General features: G+C 36.4%; 1 protein-coding gene across 20 annotated transcripts in view; it reads right to left on the reverse strand.

Moving 5' to 3' along the window:
- Window positions 1-15,986, reverse strand: part of LOC117238212 (CUGBP Elav-like family member 2) — a 353,266-nt gene that overhangs the window by 10,908 nt on the left and 326,372 nt on the right. For 8 of the 20 annotated variants that reach the window (XM_033502919.1, XM_033502921.1, XM_033502925.1 and 5 more), the window contains 6 exons: window positions 7,555-7,760; window positions 5,424-5,552; window positions 4,023-4,296; window positions 2,619-2,711; window positions 1,706-1,747; window positions 150-179 (listed from right to left, as the gene is read on the reverse strand). In XM_033502919.1, the coding sequence (XP_033358810.1) occupies window positions 150-179; window positions 1,706-1,747; window positions 2,619-2,711; window positions 4,023-4,296; window positions 5,424-5,552; window positions 7,555-7,760 (774 nt within the window). The remainder of the gene's footprint in view (window positions 1-149; window positions 180-1,705; window positions 1,748-2,618; window positions 2,712-4,022; window positions 4,297-5,423; window positions 5,553-7,554; window positions 7,761-15,986) is intronic. The other 12 variants (XM_033502929.1, XM_033502936.1, XM_033502933.1 and 9 more) reach the window with 8 other exon arrangements.

A 15,986-nucleotide genomic window follows, 5' to 3' on the forward strand; every position in this document is an offset into this window, starting at 1 on the left:
TTCTCTAAAACACCTTGCAGAAGAGTGAATGTAGCTAGATGATGAGAAGAAAAAACGAAGAAAATGAAAGGAAAATAACCGTAGAAGAGCGAAGTTGAACAAATTAATCTATAAAGACTTGTTATACAGTTTCAATGATCTCTTCTCACCTGTATTTCCGGTCTTTCCAAGAAGGACAGCTACGCACGAAAAAAATGTGCACATTAAAATGCTGATGTGCGTTCGTATAAAAAGGAGAAGGAATTAATTAAATATAGGCCAAGGAAATAGATATGGTAGTCGTGACTAACGTTATCGGCAAATCGATCGCATCGTGAAAATCGCGTGTATTTTGAACGAACCTTTTTAATTAGTTAAAATAATGTTTGATTAATTTTATTGATCATTCTTGCACGACATCACTTGGAATTAGGTAGATTCGGACGTAAGGAAATTAATTGATTTCTTTGAGAAAGGACTAAATCTCATATTTAGTACGTATGTTGCAAACTTTAACGATAGTAATCATAAAGAATACAAAAGATGCGTAGTAACAGATACGAGAAAACTGTTTATTAAGAGTATTACGCGTGGATATATGCTTGCTAATTTAATTTAGCAATGTTAATCAGTCTTAGAGATACCGTCATTTTGTTGCCGTTCGACCAAAGTAATATAATGTGACGGTTCCTACAATATTGAAGTCAAAATATTCTGAAAGAAAACAGTCGAAAATGCGAGGGGACAGAGATATATGTGCGATGGAATCTGGTATTACGTCTATATGCAGGTACATATCGGCCATATATGTGTACGAAGACGAATATGTATAATCAATTGCAATGTAGCTATTGTATTCGTATATTAAAAATTACACGAATTAGAATTTTGATTCATTAATGCAAGAGTATTTAAATATATGATAATTTCAACACCGTGGATTCTATTAAATAAGGATCGGTAAAAAATTTTTTGGAAATTTGCATCACAAAACTACCCAATAAGTCTAAAGTAAAATATACCAACCAACCAATCGATCAACGAACACGCAACATTCATTTTAAAGAATAAAAATTTATTATCAGAGAAAGAGTACAAAATATAAAATAACCCTCATACACTGGAAATATGAAGACAATAAAAGCGTACTGCAACAATGTAACAAAGTAGGACCGTTTTCATAGACATATGGTCAACAATGTACTCGCCATTAGGTACGAATATGCAGCACTGTCACACAAGGAAGGGTTCAGTGAAAAAATGGTACACGTATATTTTTTTTTGAAAATGAAGGAACATAAGAATTATTTCCTTGCTCTTTCTTATATCGTCATGAAATTTTCATTACAAATGTATATTCAGAATGATTTTTTTAAATTTTCAAGGTGATTCTTTCAACTGATAATATAATTTTACATTAATTGTACAAACTTAAATAGGATTCTGGAAAAACTATTAGTATTAGACACATACATATGTAAGTCATACATATATTGCTAACGTAGTGATCAACATGTTAGATACTTCTTAGTTGTACCATTTTTCCTTGAGTTCTGTATATAAGACCCAGTACTCATAAACGCATCTATTGCAGACGTATTCCAATTTTCTTAAAGCGAACCAAATGTGAAAATTGAGAGGCGAATAACACGAGAAAGTTAGAATGTCGAACGGCTAAGATTAATTTAGTAATTGTTAATACTATACCAGGCAATGCGACACGTACATAGCGACATACCTGCTGTCGAATTCGCCAGTCCGCTTAACGCTGAAACACAGAACACGTTCACGATATTAACAAGCGGAGTTAGTAACGTGTTTACATATTCAGCACGTGAAAAAAACTTAGCAGAAATTTACGTAACCTATACTCCGTACAAGATAAGGTATTCGTCGTGTGATATCGCCACTTTGAATCGTTACGATTGCTTGAAACGATCACGGTTAACGAAAGATGAACAGTTAAAGTACATAAATATAAGTGACAAACAGAGAAAGAATCGCATTAATATTTTAACAAATCACTTTTTTGGATTTTACGATACGTAAAGATGCCTGTTCACGGCATATATTATGCCGGTTCATAAAAATTTTGAGAAATATAAATGTTAAATCTCGGCAGAAGCTATCCCAGATTTGTTAATAGGAACAATGAAACAAACTTCCTTTTAACTTGACCTTTTTGTACAACGTAGATTCAACGATTTTCGTACATAGAAAAATCATATAGAAAAATCATATAAATAAATATATATAAAATACGAACAATTTCAAATGGAACAAATTACAATGACCAATTAATAACTATCAGAATAATCAACGTCGTACAAAATATATATCAAATATTTCACCAATATGATTTAATCACAAGAATGAACGTCCTTGTGATTTCCACCATGCAGTTATTTTCTGAATTTAATATCATGTATCTCAAGCGTTTTTTTTTGCGAAAGCACGGCACTTCCAGATAATCACATTCATTTTTTCTATACTAGAAACGAAAACGAACAACACAATGCACATGGTAATAGAGTATTACGTAATAAAAATAAATGATAATAAAGACTAGATTTTTCAATGTTACCGGATCTGTATGTGGTATGTGTTGTATCATGATGGAAGTTTCTTGTTTTACTCACTGTTTGGCGACACCTGAAGGTTGCCGTTTCCGCCTGTCATGGCTGCCAGGGTGACCAGGTTCTGCATACTCATCGGTGATACTCCTGCATTCGCTGCAACGTACATAACCGAACACACACGAAATGATTAGATTCTAATCATACACTTGTACCACAACACGTTAACGCGACTCGATATTTCGTTACGTAATTCTTGTAATTAATATAATTGACTGGATTTGTTCAGAAAGCCTTATAGTATATTTTTCTTGGCTTTCCCGATCAAAATTACGAAAGAATTCCTGGCAATAAAATATTAAGTCACGTTTTTTTCACAAGATTGCATCCATTACAAATATGTATACCTATAGACTTCCTAGCCTGTAGAAAAAAACGATAAAAGCATACGGTAAATACAGTATCCTTAAGACTGCATAGAATTCTCATATTCCCCACTTTACCAACCCCTCCATCCAGAAAAAAGGAAGGCACAAAAAAGGAGTAGAGTACACTGTATCGCTTTGCATATGTTTGTTCGATGATACGTTTACGTAAGTTCTGGTCATCGAATAACCACACGTTTCTTAGTAATAAGCAGTAAATATGTGATTTCACATGGACGCTAATAGCAGGTATCTACGGCGATGTATCATTATACTGGCATGCTTCCCAACCCCGTTAAATGAATCATTTCATTATCGCGAAGACAACTCGGGGAAAATATACGGGACGGTTATATACAGTCACCATACGTGAAACTTACGAAACGGAACATCGGGACAAACAAAGACTCGATAATGTACTGAAGGAGGACGAATGCGTGTCGAATGTTTATTCGACGACGAAGTGCAACTTTCAACGTTGCACAAAGAATAATGAATGTTTATTTAGTATTAAGCATGCGGTAAAACGGATAAATTGCATAAAGTATGACTGTAATTTCTTTGCAAGCTGGCAAAATTTACGGTAGTTGTGGAAGAATAGAGCAGTCGCAGACGTATACTGGCGTATAGCTGTCTTTATTTGCTGTTATCCGATGAAGTTTGGTGAAGTTAATTTCAAAACTGATAACACTGATGAGCACTGAAATTCGTACGTAAACATAGATATCAAAATATTATTTCTAATTACCAAATTAAAATTTTAAGACAAATTTAAAGAATTAATTTGATCGATATGTATTAATAACTCTTCTGCTACTCTGACCCAGTTTCTTTCATCGTTTTTGTTAGTAACTTGTTTTAAGAACTTCGTCAAAGAAAATCATAAGAAGATTATAAAAATAATATAGATTGGGAATAACGTGGACAAGATGAAAAGTAAAATAAAAGCAAAAATAGATTCATGTAAATAACATAAATTAGCAAATGTAAAGCAAAGAAACAATGGACGAAAATAAAATATAAAATATAAATGGACACCAACCATACTCACCGGCGGTATTGCTCAAGGACGCGAGCGTCGCCAGGCCTTGGAGGTTCGCAGGGTTAATTTCTGGCGGGCTTGGTACAGCGGGGGCAGCCGCATGCGCAGGAGTCGCCGCGCCGAGGCCAAGGTGTTGTTGCAGTAACAATTGATGCTGTACGCTCGACAACGCGCTTGCACCAGCACCTGCCGCGACCGGAGTCGCCGCGCTCGTTGTCGCCTGAAGTTGTTGCAACAGTTGCAACGAGGCTGGCGCCAAAGCAGGCGTGTCGTTCTGCAAACAAACGTAGCTTCCGATAAATACCTACTTTTTTATAAGTCATATGTTTCTGAGTAGGGGTGTTGTTGTAAAAGTAGTATGAAACAACTGCGAAGAAGAAAACTTTTGCATGTTCTTGCCAAGTTACACGACGCGGTGTATCGAGCTTGATTTGGATTTAGTTTAACACGTTCCATGTTGTGCCTTTCCGCGCGAGTTTCTATACACACTGAAAACCTCAAAGAAAACTTTTGTGCCGAAAACGCATTACGCGATACATAACATATTAAGCATGCATAACTAACCGACAGTGAATGATCAAAACATTATATTGGAAGAATCAGGATAAAACCGGGACTTTGACTCTTCCATTTCTATAGCCACATGCTGGTACCATCATTTACTTATTCTAACAATTCGACACAAGCAAATCGATAGCTAGTAGTAATTTCTAATGCATTCTAGCGATTAGTTTAGAATCTACTTCAATATGTTAATTTATAGTACTATCTGGCAGGATCTTTGGTCTCGTAGAATAAAATGCATAGAAAATAACGAATTAAAAACGTGACAGTAATAATTCCATTTTGAAATAAATTGTCTCGTAAAATAATTCTTAATAACCCGGTACTTTAAGTACAGATGGAGACTAATTACTTTACATTATTATTACATTATTATTTGCATTATTATTATTTCTCGTAGCGAATTACTCTAATGATTTTATGTATCTGTGTATAATCTTTTTTTTTATGTTAGTCAATTAATACGCTAATAGAAATATATTTCCACTGTTTTTACGATGTTTAAAATCTCTTGTATTCTCGCGAAAAAGTATTTCGGAATCAAATGTCAACGATCGATCAAATTAAAACTTTTTAATGGAAACATCGAGGGATTAAAATTTCCATCGAAAAAGAAATTTTATAAATCAGATACGTTTCAAAGATATCGTCTTCTAGCATCGTATAAATTTCATTCTCTTTTGTTCATTCACAAAAAATACTTTGATTCGTAATATGCACATGTAACTTTAAAGGTTCTAGGAAAATAACTTTACGAGAAAGTATTTCATTCTCGATGCAAATGGGCTCTTTGATATCTGGTAAAAAGGTTGGGTATGAAATATTAAAGGTACAGACAGTCAGGTAATGCGGCGCCATGTTGACTCCTGCTATATTCCAAAGATTCGTCTGAAGCTGTTGCATCCTCTTCTGGTCCTTTTCCTTCTGCGTGTCTGCAAATTTCACAACCAGCGGCGACGAACATCCCTGAAAAAATATATATAAGGTATACGTTAAACATGCCTTTAAAATGCAGATCGTATAGTCTCGACATTAACCCTATAAAATGCTACATGACTTCGAACTTATATACTCAAATCAATACTTACAAAATTAGCTACTTTGTGAGTCAGAACTTATAAAGCTATAAACAAAGATTTTATAAATACTAATCATCTGGCATAACATAAATTTCTTTGTGATCATGATTATGTCAAAATTAACATTATTACTATGTATTACTAGCGATTAGCTTACTGATTTTCAACGTAATTCACTTAATTCCACTATCATGCAAGGTAAGAATATGAATGACTTTAAATATGAATAGGTGCCAGTTGTGTTCAGCAGGCCAACTAATGAGACTAATTGCCCCCAATTTTTGGGTTACTATAGAAGTCACTAACCACAGAAGTATTGGCTAAGAAGAAAAAGGAAAAAGAGAAAGGAAAATTTGAAATTAGAAAATCTATAACCAAAATACCGAACTGTGAGAACGGATCCTAAATCGAATATATGTAATGAAATAGTGCTAGCTTTTTATTTAAAATTATCGTGTTTGAACTTTCATATTAAAATCCTCTGTTTTAAGAAAGTTGTACAAGCAATACTTATTGAATTATTAAAAAATCAGTCGTGGCTTTTGCCAATTCTTGTAAAAGAAGGTTAACTGAGGCGATCTTTGCTGATAGAAGGAGATTGTGAATGTGCAAGTGGTGTGTTTTCAATGACCCAGTATACGATGGTTAATAAGTTTTGAATAAAGAGAAATCACGGAGCATCGCTTTTTCGTGAATCCATGATAATTAATAACAACTATAAAATATATGTATAAGTCCTTTGAATTGCGGGTTATAAAGGAGAATACGAAATACGAGACTGTTTACGCATCTAATAAGAAGCACGAAATCGTGCCAGTTAACTCGACCACGATAAGTAAAAGCTCGAGGAATCTGCAGCTGGAAATATTCATGATATCAAAATGGAATTGCTGTTGTAGCCGCGTGCCTTGGCACGATTTTCTTTCACCGGTCGAAACCAGGCATCGTATACATAGGTTGTAGGTGTACCATTAGAGGAGGGAAAGGGGGGACACAATTCCATAGTGTGTGAATGTTGCTTCGAAGTGTCTATCGTCATTATCTTTTCATCAAATTGATCGATACTTTTGTTGAAACTTTTATCAAGTTCGTGTGAAACGAAAAGAAAGAAAGAGCGATTAAGTATTGATTGATAAATATAGTGTTGTTTGAAAAGCTCAAGTTTGGAAGATGATTATTGGGGATGATTATCTTGTTTCGAAGTACTATTTCGATATAATTACAAATAGTTGCAAAATTTATACTTTTATTTATGAAAATCTGATAATACTTTTAATCCCAATTAATCTTGTACCGTTGGTGACGTTTAAATATTAATTAATGATTAACTATAACTAACTTCTGGATATTGTCTTTTGGAAGTATCGCGTTGCTCTATTTATTACGTCTTTAGCATATCTTTACTAAGAAGGGTGTGTAATATAACTAAGTAGGGCCTGTCTTTACTTACAAGATGTCCTATGTTAGATGATGGATGGAACTTTTGCAAGTTTCTTTCAGGATTTACGTTATCAGGCACATCAGTTTTAACAAAATTAATCTCGGATAGAAATTAGCCGCGGGAAATCACATCGATTAGAAATTAAATTAGAATAAAATCTGTATGACGCTATTGCAGGAAATTCAACTTTAGTAATACAATTCTCTTTGTACGAACAATATGGTTTATAAACTGTGTGTAATTAAAGAAATGGAAATATAAAAGAGAAGTTTTATAAACGTCATCACAAACTATTTCATCCTGAATGGAAGAAGCAACGTTTGGTAACAAAGTGTACCTTTGTTATCAAACATATTCGTTTCAAAGACGATTAGAACGAGGAATGCATCGTGCGGCAAAGGATAAGTAGCAAAGATAGAGGAAACAATTGTGTTTTAATTTCACTCACCTCCATCGTTTGTGAGTGATGAAGAGCTTTAATGGCGTTGATAGCGTATTGTTTACTAGCGAAGGTAACGAAGGCACAGGCTTTACTTTTCCCGGTGCTGTCTCTCAGCACCGAACATTCTTCGATGGTTCCATAAATGCTAAACATGTTCCTAACATCGTTTTCGCTGAACTTCTTCGACAGCATGCCAACAAAAAGTTTACGTTCTGAAAGCAAAGAAGGTGAAATAAAATGAGTATGTTCGTTGGTCAATTTTTCTAAAAAATATTCAAACGAGTAAAATATTAAATTACTTAATCCGTTGATTAACCATTATCGTCACGATTATAATAGTTGTGTCTCGTTAGAGAGCTAACGAAATTTCAACGAGTTTCGTATAATATACATAATATATTTATAAAAGTTCTATATAGATAATGTTCACATATTTTCTTGTCTTACTGTATGTAAAATACTAGTAGATCATTTATCTTTAGCAATTAGCTTTAAGGTGTATTTCTACCGTTAAGATGAAAGGAAGTAGAATGAAATTTACACTTGGATCACCTGGAACAGTCAATCGTTTCTACGCGTACTGTACTTTAAACAACGCTCGAATACACAAGTAACGTTAGCTGTTTTCTATTTATCGTGTCATAATAAGCATTTAGGTATCACGCGGTCAGTCAACCACGCACCATTTGAGAATGACAGGTGGCGAGGAGAGGCGGAAGTGGCCCGTCAATATTTGTTTAGGACCAAGAGAAAAGCTCTGCCCGGAGAAAAGCCGCTTATGTAAATTCAGCGTCGCATAGGGTTTCGTGCTGTGATGCAAGGTAGCCGACTGCATCTCTGAATATCTCGATCCACGCCTCTCTTACTCTTCTACATTTGTCAACCCTTCGATTCACCGTTCTTTCTGCTTTACTTGATTCGCTCTCTAGTCACATATACGTATCCCTGCGAATTTTCTATCAACGAAATCACCTCCACAATGAGACTTTTCCCTTTATTTTATAGGATAAGTCGCATAAATCGACCGGTTGGAATATTTTCCAGCGAAATAATTTGAATCAGATTTCGTGTCTCTGGAATTATGTAGTTTGCAGATTCATAGTTTCGCAAAATGACTTTATTTTCATTATTCTTTAATGCATAGCGAAATAAGAATTTCTTTAATTAGGCAGAATAAAAATGATAATACATACGCAGTCGGTTATGACTAAGCCAAATGAAATTTTTAAAAATCTAATTCGTATTACAATACAAAAGACGGTCAATAACCTTCATGCTTACTGTCTGGTTGAATTCAATTGATTCAATTTGAATAGGAAGAGTTAACCTCTTTGCATGTTTCTTCGTTATTCATGCATGCGCAAAGAAAACGGTACCGTACAGTTCATCGTATATCTGAACGTAATAAGCTACGTATCGAATTTTCTAATTCTTATTTTTATCGGTACATTATCGATAATCACAGAATTTCCAAAAAAATGTCTTATACGATTTTCCTCGAAATTAAAAACCCAGAATTTCTTCATTCAAATCTAAATATGTAACATCTTATTTTGTCCGAAAATAAACAGTTCGCGTAGCTTCGAAAAATCACATTCCTCGTCCTCAACCTTTAAACCTAAAATAATATCGGGTATCTTCATATTTCCTAGTTCATAAAAGTAAAACATTTCTGTTCGATAGGTGGCTCGAGACTTTTGCACGATACGAGTTCAAGGAATTCACGGGAATCCTTTCTCCGCAGGATTCAATCAAGAAATCAATCGATCAATTTTTTGAACGGTTAGTCGCAATCTCATTGTAGTTACAGACGGCTGGCAAGATATTAATGATTCGTAAGAATTCTCACACCCGATCGATTTCTGTTTCTCTCTCTCTCTCTCTCTCTCTCTCTCTCTCTCTGTGAGAGGAAGGGAGGAGATACTTGGCGTACTTAAATCGATCACAGGTCGCCTCAAACCGAATTCAACTCGTTAACAGTTTCTCCATTTCTTGATCGCGTAACGAGCCGTGTTTCATCGAGGCTACCCCTTCCCACAGTCAAAGGCTTCCACGGTAAAAGAAATAATAAAATTGAAAATCAAGGGAAACGGTCAGCGAAAGAGCAGAGGGGGAGTGGGCGAAGGGGATAGGGAGAGGGAGAGAGGGGTAGGGGGAGGGGGAGGGAGAGAGAAAGAAGAGAGATAGAAAGGGATGGAAACGGGAAAAGGGGCGAGGTTGTGGAAACCCCGCACATATTCGTCGATTGCGCCGCAAACTCGTCCCCTGTTAACGATTTAATTACTTTGGTAACCTAACCGGATACCAGAGCAGCTCGCCGCCACGCTTGCCCCCATGCATCGTATCAGATTTTCCACGACGGAGCTTCATGGAGATTGAAACTGGTCTCCTTCTCCTCTGGCTATTCACCTCGCCGCTATATCCAGCCACGAATTATTTTCCACGAAAAAATTTCAAGCCCCGAGCTAGTCCGTTTCTCCCCCTCGTACCCTTTTGTCCGGTGGCATCAGTCTGCAGCAAAACTGCGAGCTTCGCTGGAATGTTTATTAAATACCGAAGACGTTGGTCTGCCGCGAGGATCTTGCTCGTTTTCGGCTTTCCACCGAAATTGCAAGGTAAAGAGGGTGGATTGCTTGATGGTCGAGCTTTATCTTTAACCGGAGAGGGTGGAAGAATGTATTGAATACTTGCAAATAGATTGGAGGGTAAGATCGAGGATAGGGGTTTCGGTGAAGTTGGGAAATAGGAGAACAGAAGGGATATACCGGTGGAACGCGTTGGATATCGTTGATTTAATTCAGTTTGCGGTAGCGCGAGTACCGGCTAACAATCTACGAATGCCCAATTTCCAGGTAGTAAATATTCAATCCTTTTACTTTTATCTTCCCTTTAGTTTTCTCTTTTCTTAGTTTTAACTTTGTTTTCTGGTGGTAGTTGATGTCCATATTACAATCGAAGATCATACAGCAAAATACGACCAGTTCTCATTTTTGTTCCTCATTTCACGACAATAGCGTCGCATGTGGCGGTCGTGTTCCATTGTAAATCATATGAACGTGCGTGTTTGCGTACCGCATATAGAGCATCGATTTAATTTTCCTTTCATTGTTCATCGGATTCTTGAACGGCTGTTTTCTTCACGTCCAATCCATTCATTTTCCAATTAATTCGCGATTCCGACGTACGCTTGCGACCGAAAGCCGTATACCTCGACACAGTTCCGTGTTTTTTTGTTTTCCCTCATGGTTTTGCGCTCTTCTCGTGGCCACTGCTGAGTGTCCGAGCACGAAACCGCGCAAATGTTTGTAAATCAATTTTACGTACCATGTACACGGTGTTTGTTCTCCTAATTAAATCGCGAATCTCGTTCGTGGAAACCATTCCCGGTTTTCTGTCGAATAAATCGGTAAAGACGGGTCACGGTGTGATAGACCGCGCGCGTGAAAAATTACTATAATCAGCCTAACCGCAATCCCGCGCACGGTACCAATTAACGTTAATTTCTTGTATTACGTGGAAGATATTAAGAACATCTCTGTTTGATTCGAGCGTTTTATAGAATTTGTAACTTCTGCTATACAGACGTTTCTGGTATATTTCACTTTTTTGTGTCTATATCGATGGTATCGAATAGAAAACTTTCATCTTAGTAGCACGAGATATTTTGTATTTTTCACTTATTTATCTTACGAGTTTTCGTCAATTCCTGGAAGTTTTTTTGGTAAAGGTGATGTCCTAAGATACTCTAATATTATGGTTGATCGTGATTCAATAAGAATCAAAGGAACGATTTAAACGTTCTCCAGACGAAACTACGAGTTTCCGGGGAATGTTAGGAAAGATTAGATTTGCGTCACTCCTTGTTTCGTATTCGGTAAACTGACAGCAGGGCTCGCGCAGGAATATTCTTGGTCTCTTACGGCCTCACTTCCGGGACATTCGCGGTCCTTTGCCAGAATGAGAATTAACTTTGTTAATTTAATTCCCGGCTTGGCCACGTTCAAACTAACTGAATTTCAACTAGGCTGAACTACCGTGTTGCTAAGCAGACCGCCTTCTTGTCTATGTGTAATATATCTCTATATTGCATTTGCACCGGATGACCAATTATAGTCGGCAATTATACATTGATTCACTTGCTGGGACAACTAGCAGAAATTGTTTCGATAAGTGAAATACGCGAGTCTAAGCAGAATTTCGTAAATATTTCAAAATCGAGATAGAATTATAACGGGATCTTGCTAATAACATGATGGCGGTGAACACCAAAGGCAATCCTGAAAAGAATTGATCCTTTATGTAATTCAAGAATTATCTTATATCCCTGTCACTTTATTTCTTGGGGGTATGCAAACTGTTAAATTAACAACGAAATTACGAATATCCATTTGTTTGCATTCATTTACCAAAAAGGAACAAAATTTTTTTTTGTAAAAATATTTTTTCCTAGATCTGTTACACGAGCTTAAGCGAGCTTACATGTTCTCATATGGGACAGTCGCATTTGTAAACTCTCACTCTTTTATTCTCTCTCGAGCCGCAATAAACAGTCAGTACGTCGAAAGAAGTTCGTGTCGAAAGGTGCACAGGATGAGGGCGAGGCCTGGGTGAAACTGACCATTAACGCGGTAACTGTGTAATTGCCTCGCGTCAGTTGAATATCTTTAACTTTGTTTGATTTACTGGTATTAAGCTTGCAGTTTTTTCTTTCTCCGATAAAATTCTTATATAGTAGAATCCCATTTATCTGAACGTGTCGAAAGACAAACAGTTTTATATAAATGGAATTCATATAATGGAGCGAATAATGGACAGAATAAACGCCAATTTTCCTTACATTTAAGTAAGTGAATTCAAGAAACAGAAGTTCAATTAATCGGGCATTAACGACAATTTTGTTAAATGATATCAAGTAAATGATGTTCTACTGCAAATTAGTTGATGGTTGATTGACATCGAACGAGTAACGATTCAGATCGATTGCTATTAAATCGAATAGACGAAGTCTTTCTTTGAATCTCTTTAATTTTTGCATAGACATCTTCTTTGTGTTTTATGTTAATAACTGTAATAAAGTTCCTGTATGATAAATTCAGACATGAATTATGCCAGAACATTTTTTGCGATGTTCATGAGAATAATATGAAGCGTCGTTCGATAAAACAAAACCACGTAGAGGTTGATTCGCTTTGGACACAGGTATGTGACTCGTCATTAGTATGTCGCCGACAGAACGCGCAGGAAGTGACGTCAAAAAGAGGCAACGATTTATAGAGAGCCACGAATTCCGATTAGTGAAACGTTTCAGCTGCACGCCGACGGCGTGACTGTAAATTTTCTTTTCATAAAGCCCAACGTGAACGGAATTCCTTCCCTTTCGATCTATCGTGGTAGTTTCCCTTTTCATAAATTCAACACGAAGGGAATTGTGATTTTTCCCGCGATAATTTCGAAACGATCTCAAAAACTTCGTGTTGTCGCATGACATGTTTCACGTAGTCGTGGATGTTTTGTAAAAAAAATCATTGTATCGAATGTCTGGAAAAACAACTTTTCTGTATTCGTATCTCGTTATCATGTTAAAACACACGACCGAGTCGTGTATGTAGAAATGGATTTTTCGTCACCATGTACACTGTTTTTTCAAAAAGGAACGATACGGATAGCGGAATCCTACTTCAGAAGCGTATCGGTGGTCTCGCAGCTTTGTAAAATCGCTTTAAAGGTAGCACAAGGCTGAACAACGTATTTCCTCGATTCCCTGCCGTTAGTAGCCCGTATATTTCGCGAAAGCCCTCGTAGTCGCGTCGATTCGCGAATATCTTTCTCGCGACAAAGATTACGCGGCCCACCCGTAGAAATGGGACCATAAATTTTGGGATGTGACGAGCGACTGGGAGGATCGTCCGCCTTTTTCGAACGCTACGCGCAACGTACCCTGTTCCAGGGATAAGCCTCGTTCGGATTAGTCAAGTTCAATTCGAATCGTTTAATGAATAATCTGACTACGGGAAAATACCTAATCTCCAAACAAGTCAACTACTATACCGATTATAACTAAGACTGAACATGAAATTTAGGACATGTCGAGTTGTAAACCTGTCTTCTAGGAAAGATATTAGCAAGTATGAAACAAAGATCAAAATTAATACGCAAGAGCACAAAGAATCTTTTTAAATGAATTCCAAAAAAGGCATCGAATCAAGCAGAATAAAACTGAGAACGAAACAATGCAGGAAACGTCGACGGACTTCGCCAACCGGATGCAAGTCGAAGGTACCGTATCCCATACAAATATCCAATTAACACACCGTACATCGCCTACGACTATTCTCTGGAGAAGAGAAAGGTGCATCTATGTTTATGCCTCGTCTCCGCATCGATATTCCCAAAAGCAACTTTTCAGGTGGTTTACCGAACAGTGCGTTGTACAATAAGTACGAGTCGTTATACTAAAACTAAAAATGTTTATTTATTAAAACACTTGTTCTAAATTATAACTGGTATTACATCATAATTATAAACTACGCTGATCGTGATTTATTTGTTCGCGCTTAGCGAATTGCTTAACTGGACTGTCTGTTGAACTTGATGACGAGGCTGTCGATCTTACGACGCTCAACAGTTCACTGTCTCTTTGCTCTGATTTCGGGAGGTATTTATGGTGTTGGATAGAGGTTTGCATGGTTTTGTCTCTGAATACTTTGTCTCTGTGACATCATCTTTTATGTGCGGAGCAGAAAGATCCGCTTGTGTTCCTGAAAACCACAGCACCTTTGCCCGCCACACTTCTACTAAGTTGCAAATTTATAATGTTTATGTGTTTTTTATGTAAATAATTCGAACAATTGTCAAACTCTCTAATGTATGAATCGCGTTAGTTTGATCAGCCTAATGGCCAAACAGTCAACAAGAACGATATCGATAACCACGTAATTGCTCGCGTACTTATAATTATACCTAATCGCTGCATGGTTAACGTAACAGGCCTGGTAATACGCAGAATATCGCGAAACTTCGTGGCACGCGAATAAGAGCTGTGGAACTGCAAGGTTTGTGCCATTGAAATTGTCGAAGCAAAATGGCCAAAAGCGTTATATAAGCTTTCATAACACGGTTGTTTGCCAATGCTGCAACACACGTTTATGTTCCGATTCTATATAATCATTCGGCCAGTGCGCTCGAAATTAGCATAAAGGACACGTTTCAGATGATAGGCGAATATTGTCCCTCGTGATTTCTGTATTTTGAAAGAATAAAGTAATGTTATAATTAAAGAAATAAACAAATTCTATAGAATTTTGTTAAAAGACGAAGGAAATTTTTTCAGTTCGATCGACGATGACGAACGATAGATAATAAAAGCACGAGTTGGTCGAAGAATCGTGATTTTCCAACAAATCCAACGTTTTTCCATTCCGTTCACCTAGATTTATCGAGAACATAACCGTGTTCCACGATTTCATATTTATTTATGTCTCGCTTGCAACAACCCACCGATTTATGTATGCATTACTCACACAGCGATACACCCCCGTTCCTTATCACCGATGTTAAATCACCTACGGAAAATGACGTATAACTGTAAGATCATTCGAATATTATAATGATATTAAATCCTTTACTACGAACTCCTTTCTTATAAAACATCTCAATTCCTTTTCCGATCATTCCAAAACCTATTGGGTTCCAGGATATTTCGGCATATTAAAACGAAAATCTTTGAACAAGGAAAAGTTAACTTATTTGTCCGAATAATACGAAACGTCGACTAACAATTTCTCTGATATATTAACGAATCAACGTGCAATAAAACGAACCATCGTTTTTATTCTTTCCGAAAGAAAATAAAATTACAAAGAAAACTAAGTAACAAAAAGAGGGGGTAGTGGAGAGTAAAAAACATAAAACATAAATAGCAATAGGGTCGAACGAGATCTCTGTTTGTACAAAAGCTTCTTTGTGCCATGACATAACAAGAAAGCGTGACAGGTAGAAATACGACGGTTTTAATTAAACTTTTAATTGCCACAGTTCAGACTACTCGTATTACAATTATTTCACTGCGACTTCTATTAATTACGACATCTGCTCGCCTGCTTCGATATCTAAATGCAATACCCTTTTGGCCCTGTTATATTTACCGAATTTCTGTAGTGTTTCTGCGTGTTGGCATTTTGCGATCGTTTGCTATTTGTAATTCATAGTGATCAATGTCGGATAAATTTCAATGAAAGCGATATAACATATATTTTATAAATTGATTGCTGCTAAAATTTTGTATTTCTATATCCCAGTATTACTATGTACACGTATAATAAGTATATTTATAACGCTTTAAGAAATATCTTTATAAAATCAAAATCATGCAGGATTAAACATCTCTCGAGATTCTTAACAGCAATATACAACTACGTTAAAGAACTTGGATAATAGAC

The sequence above is a fragment of the Bombus vosnesenskii genome, unplaced genomic scaffold (genome assembly GCF_011952255.1).
Source record: "Bombus vosnesenskii isolate JDL3184/JDL3185 unplaced genomic scaffold, Bvos_JDL3184-5_v1.1 scf7180000013444, whole genome shotgun sequence".
In the NCBI taxonomy this organism is placed as follows: Eukaryota; Metazoa; Arthropoda; class Insecta; order Hymenoptera; family Apidae; genus Bombus; species Bombus vosnesenskii.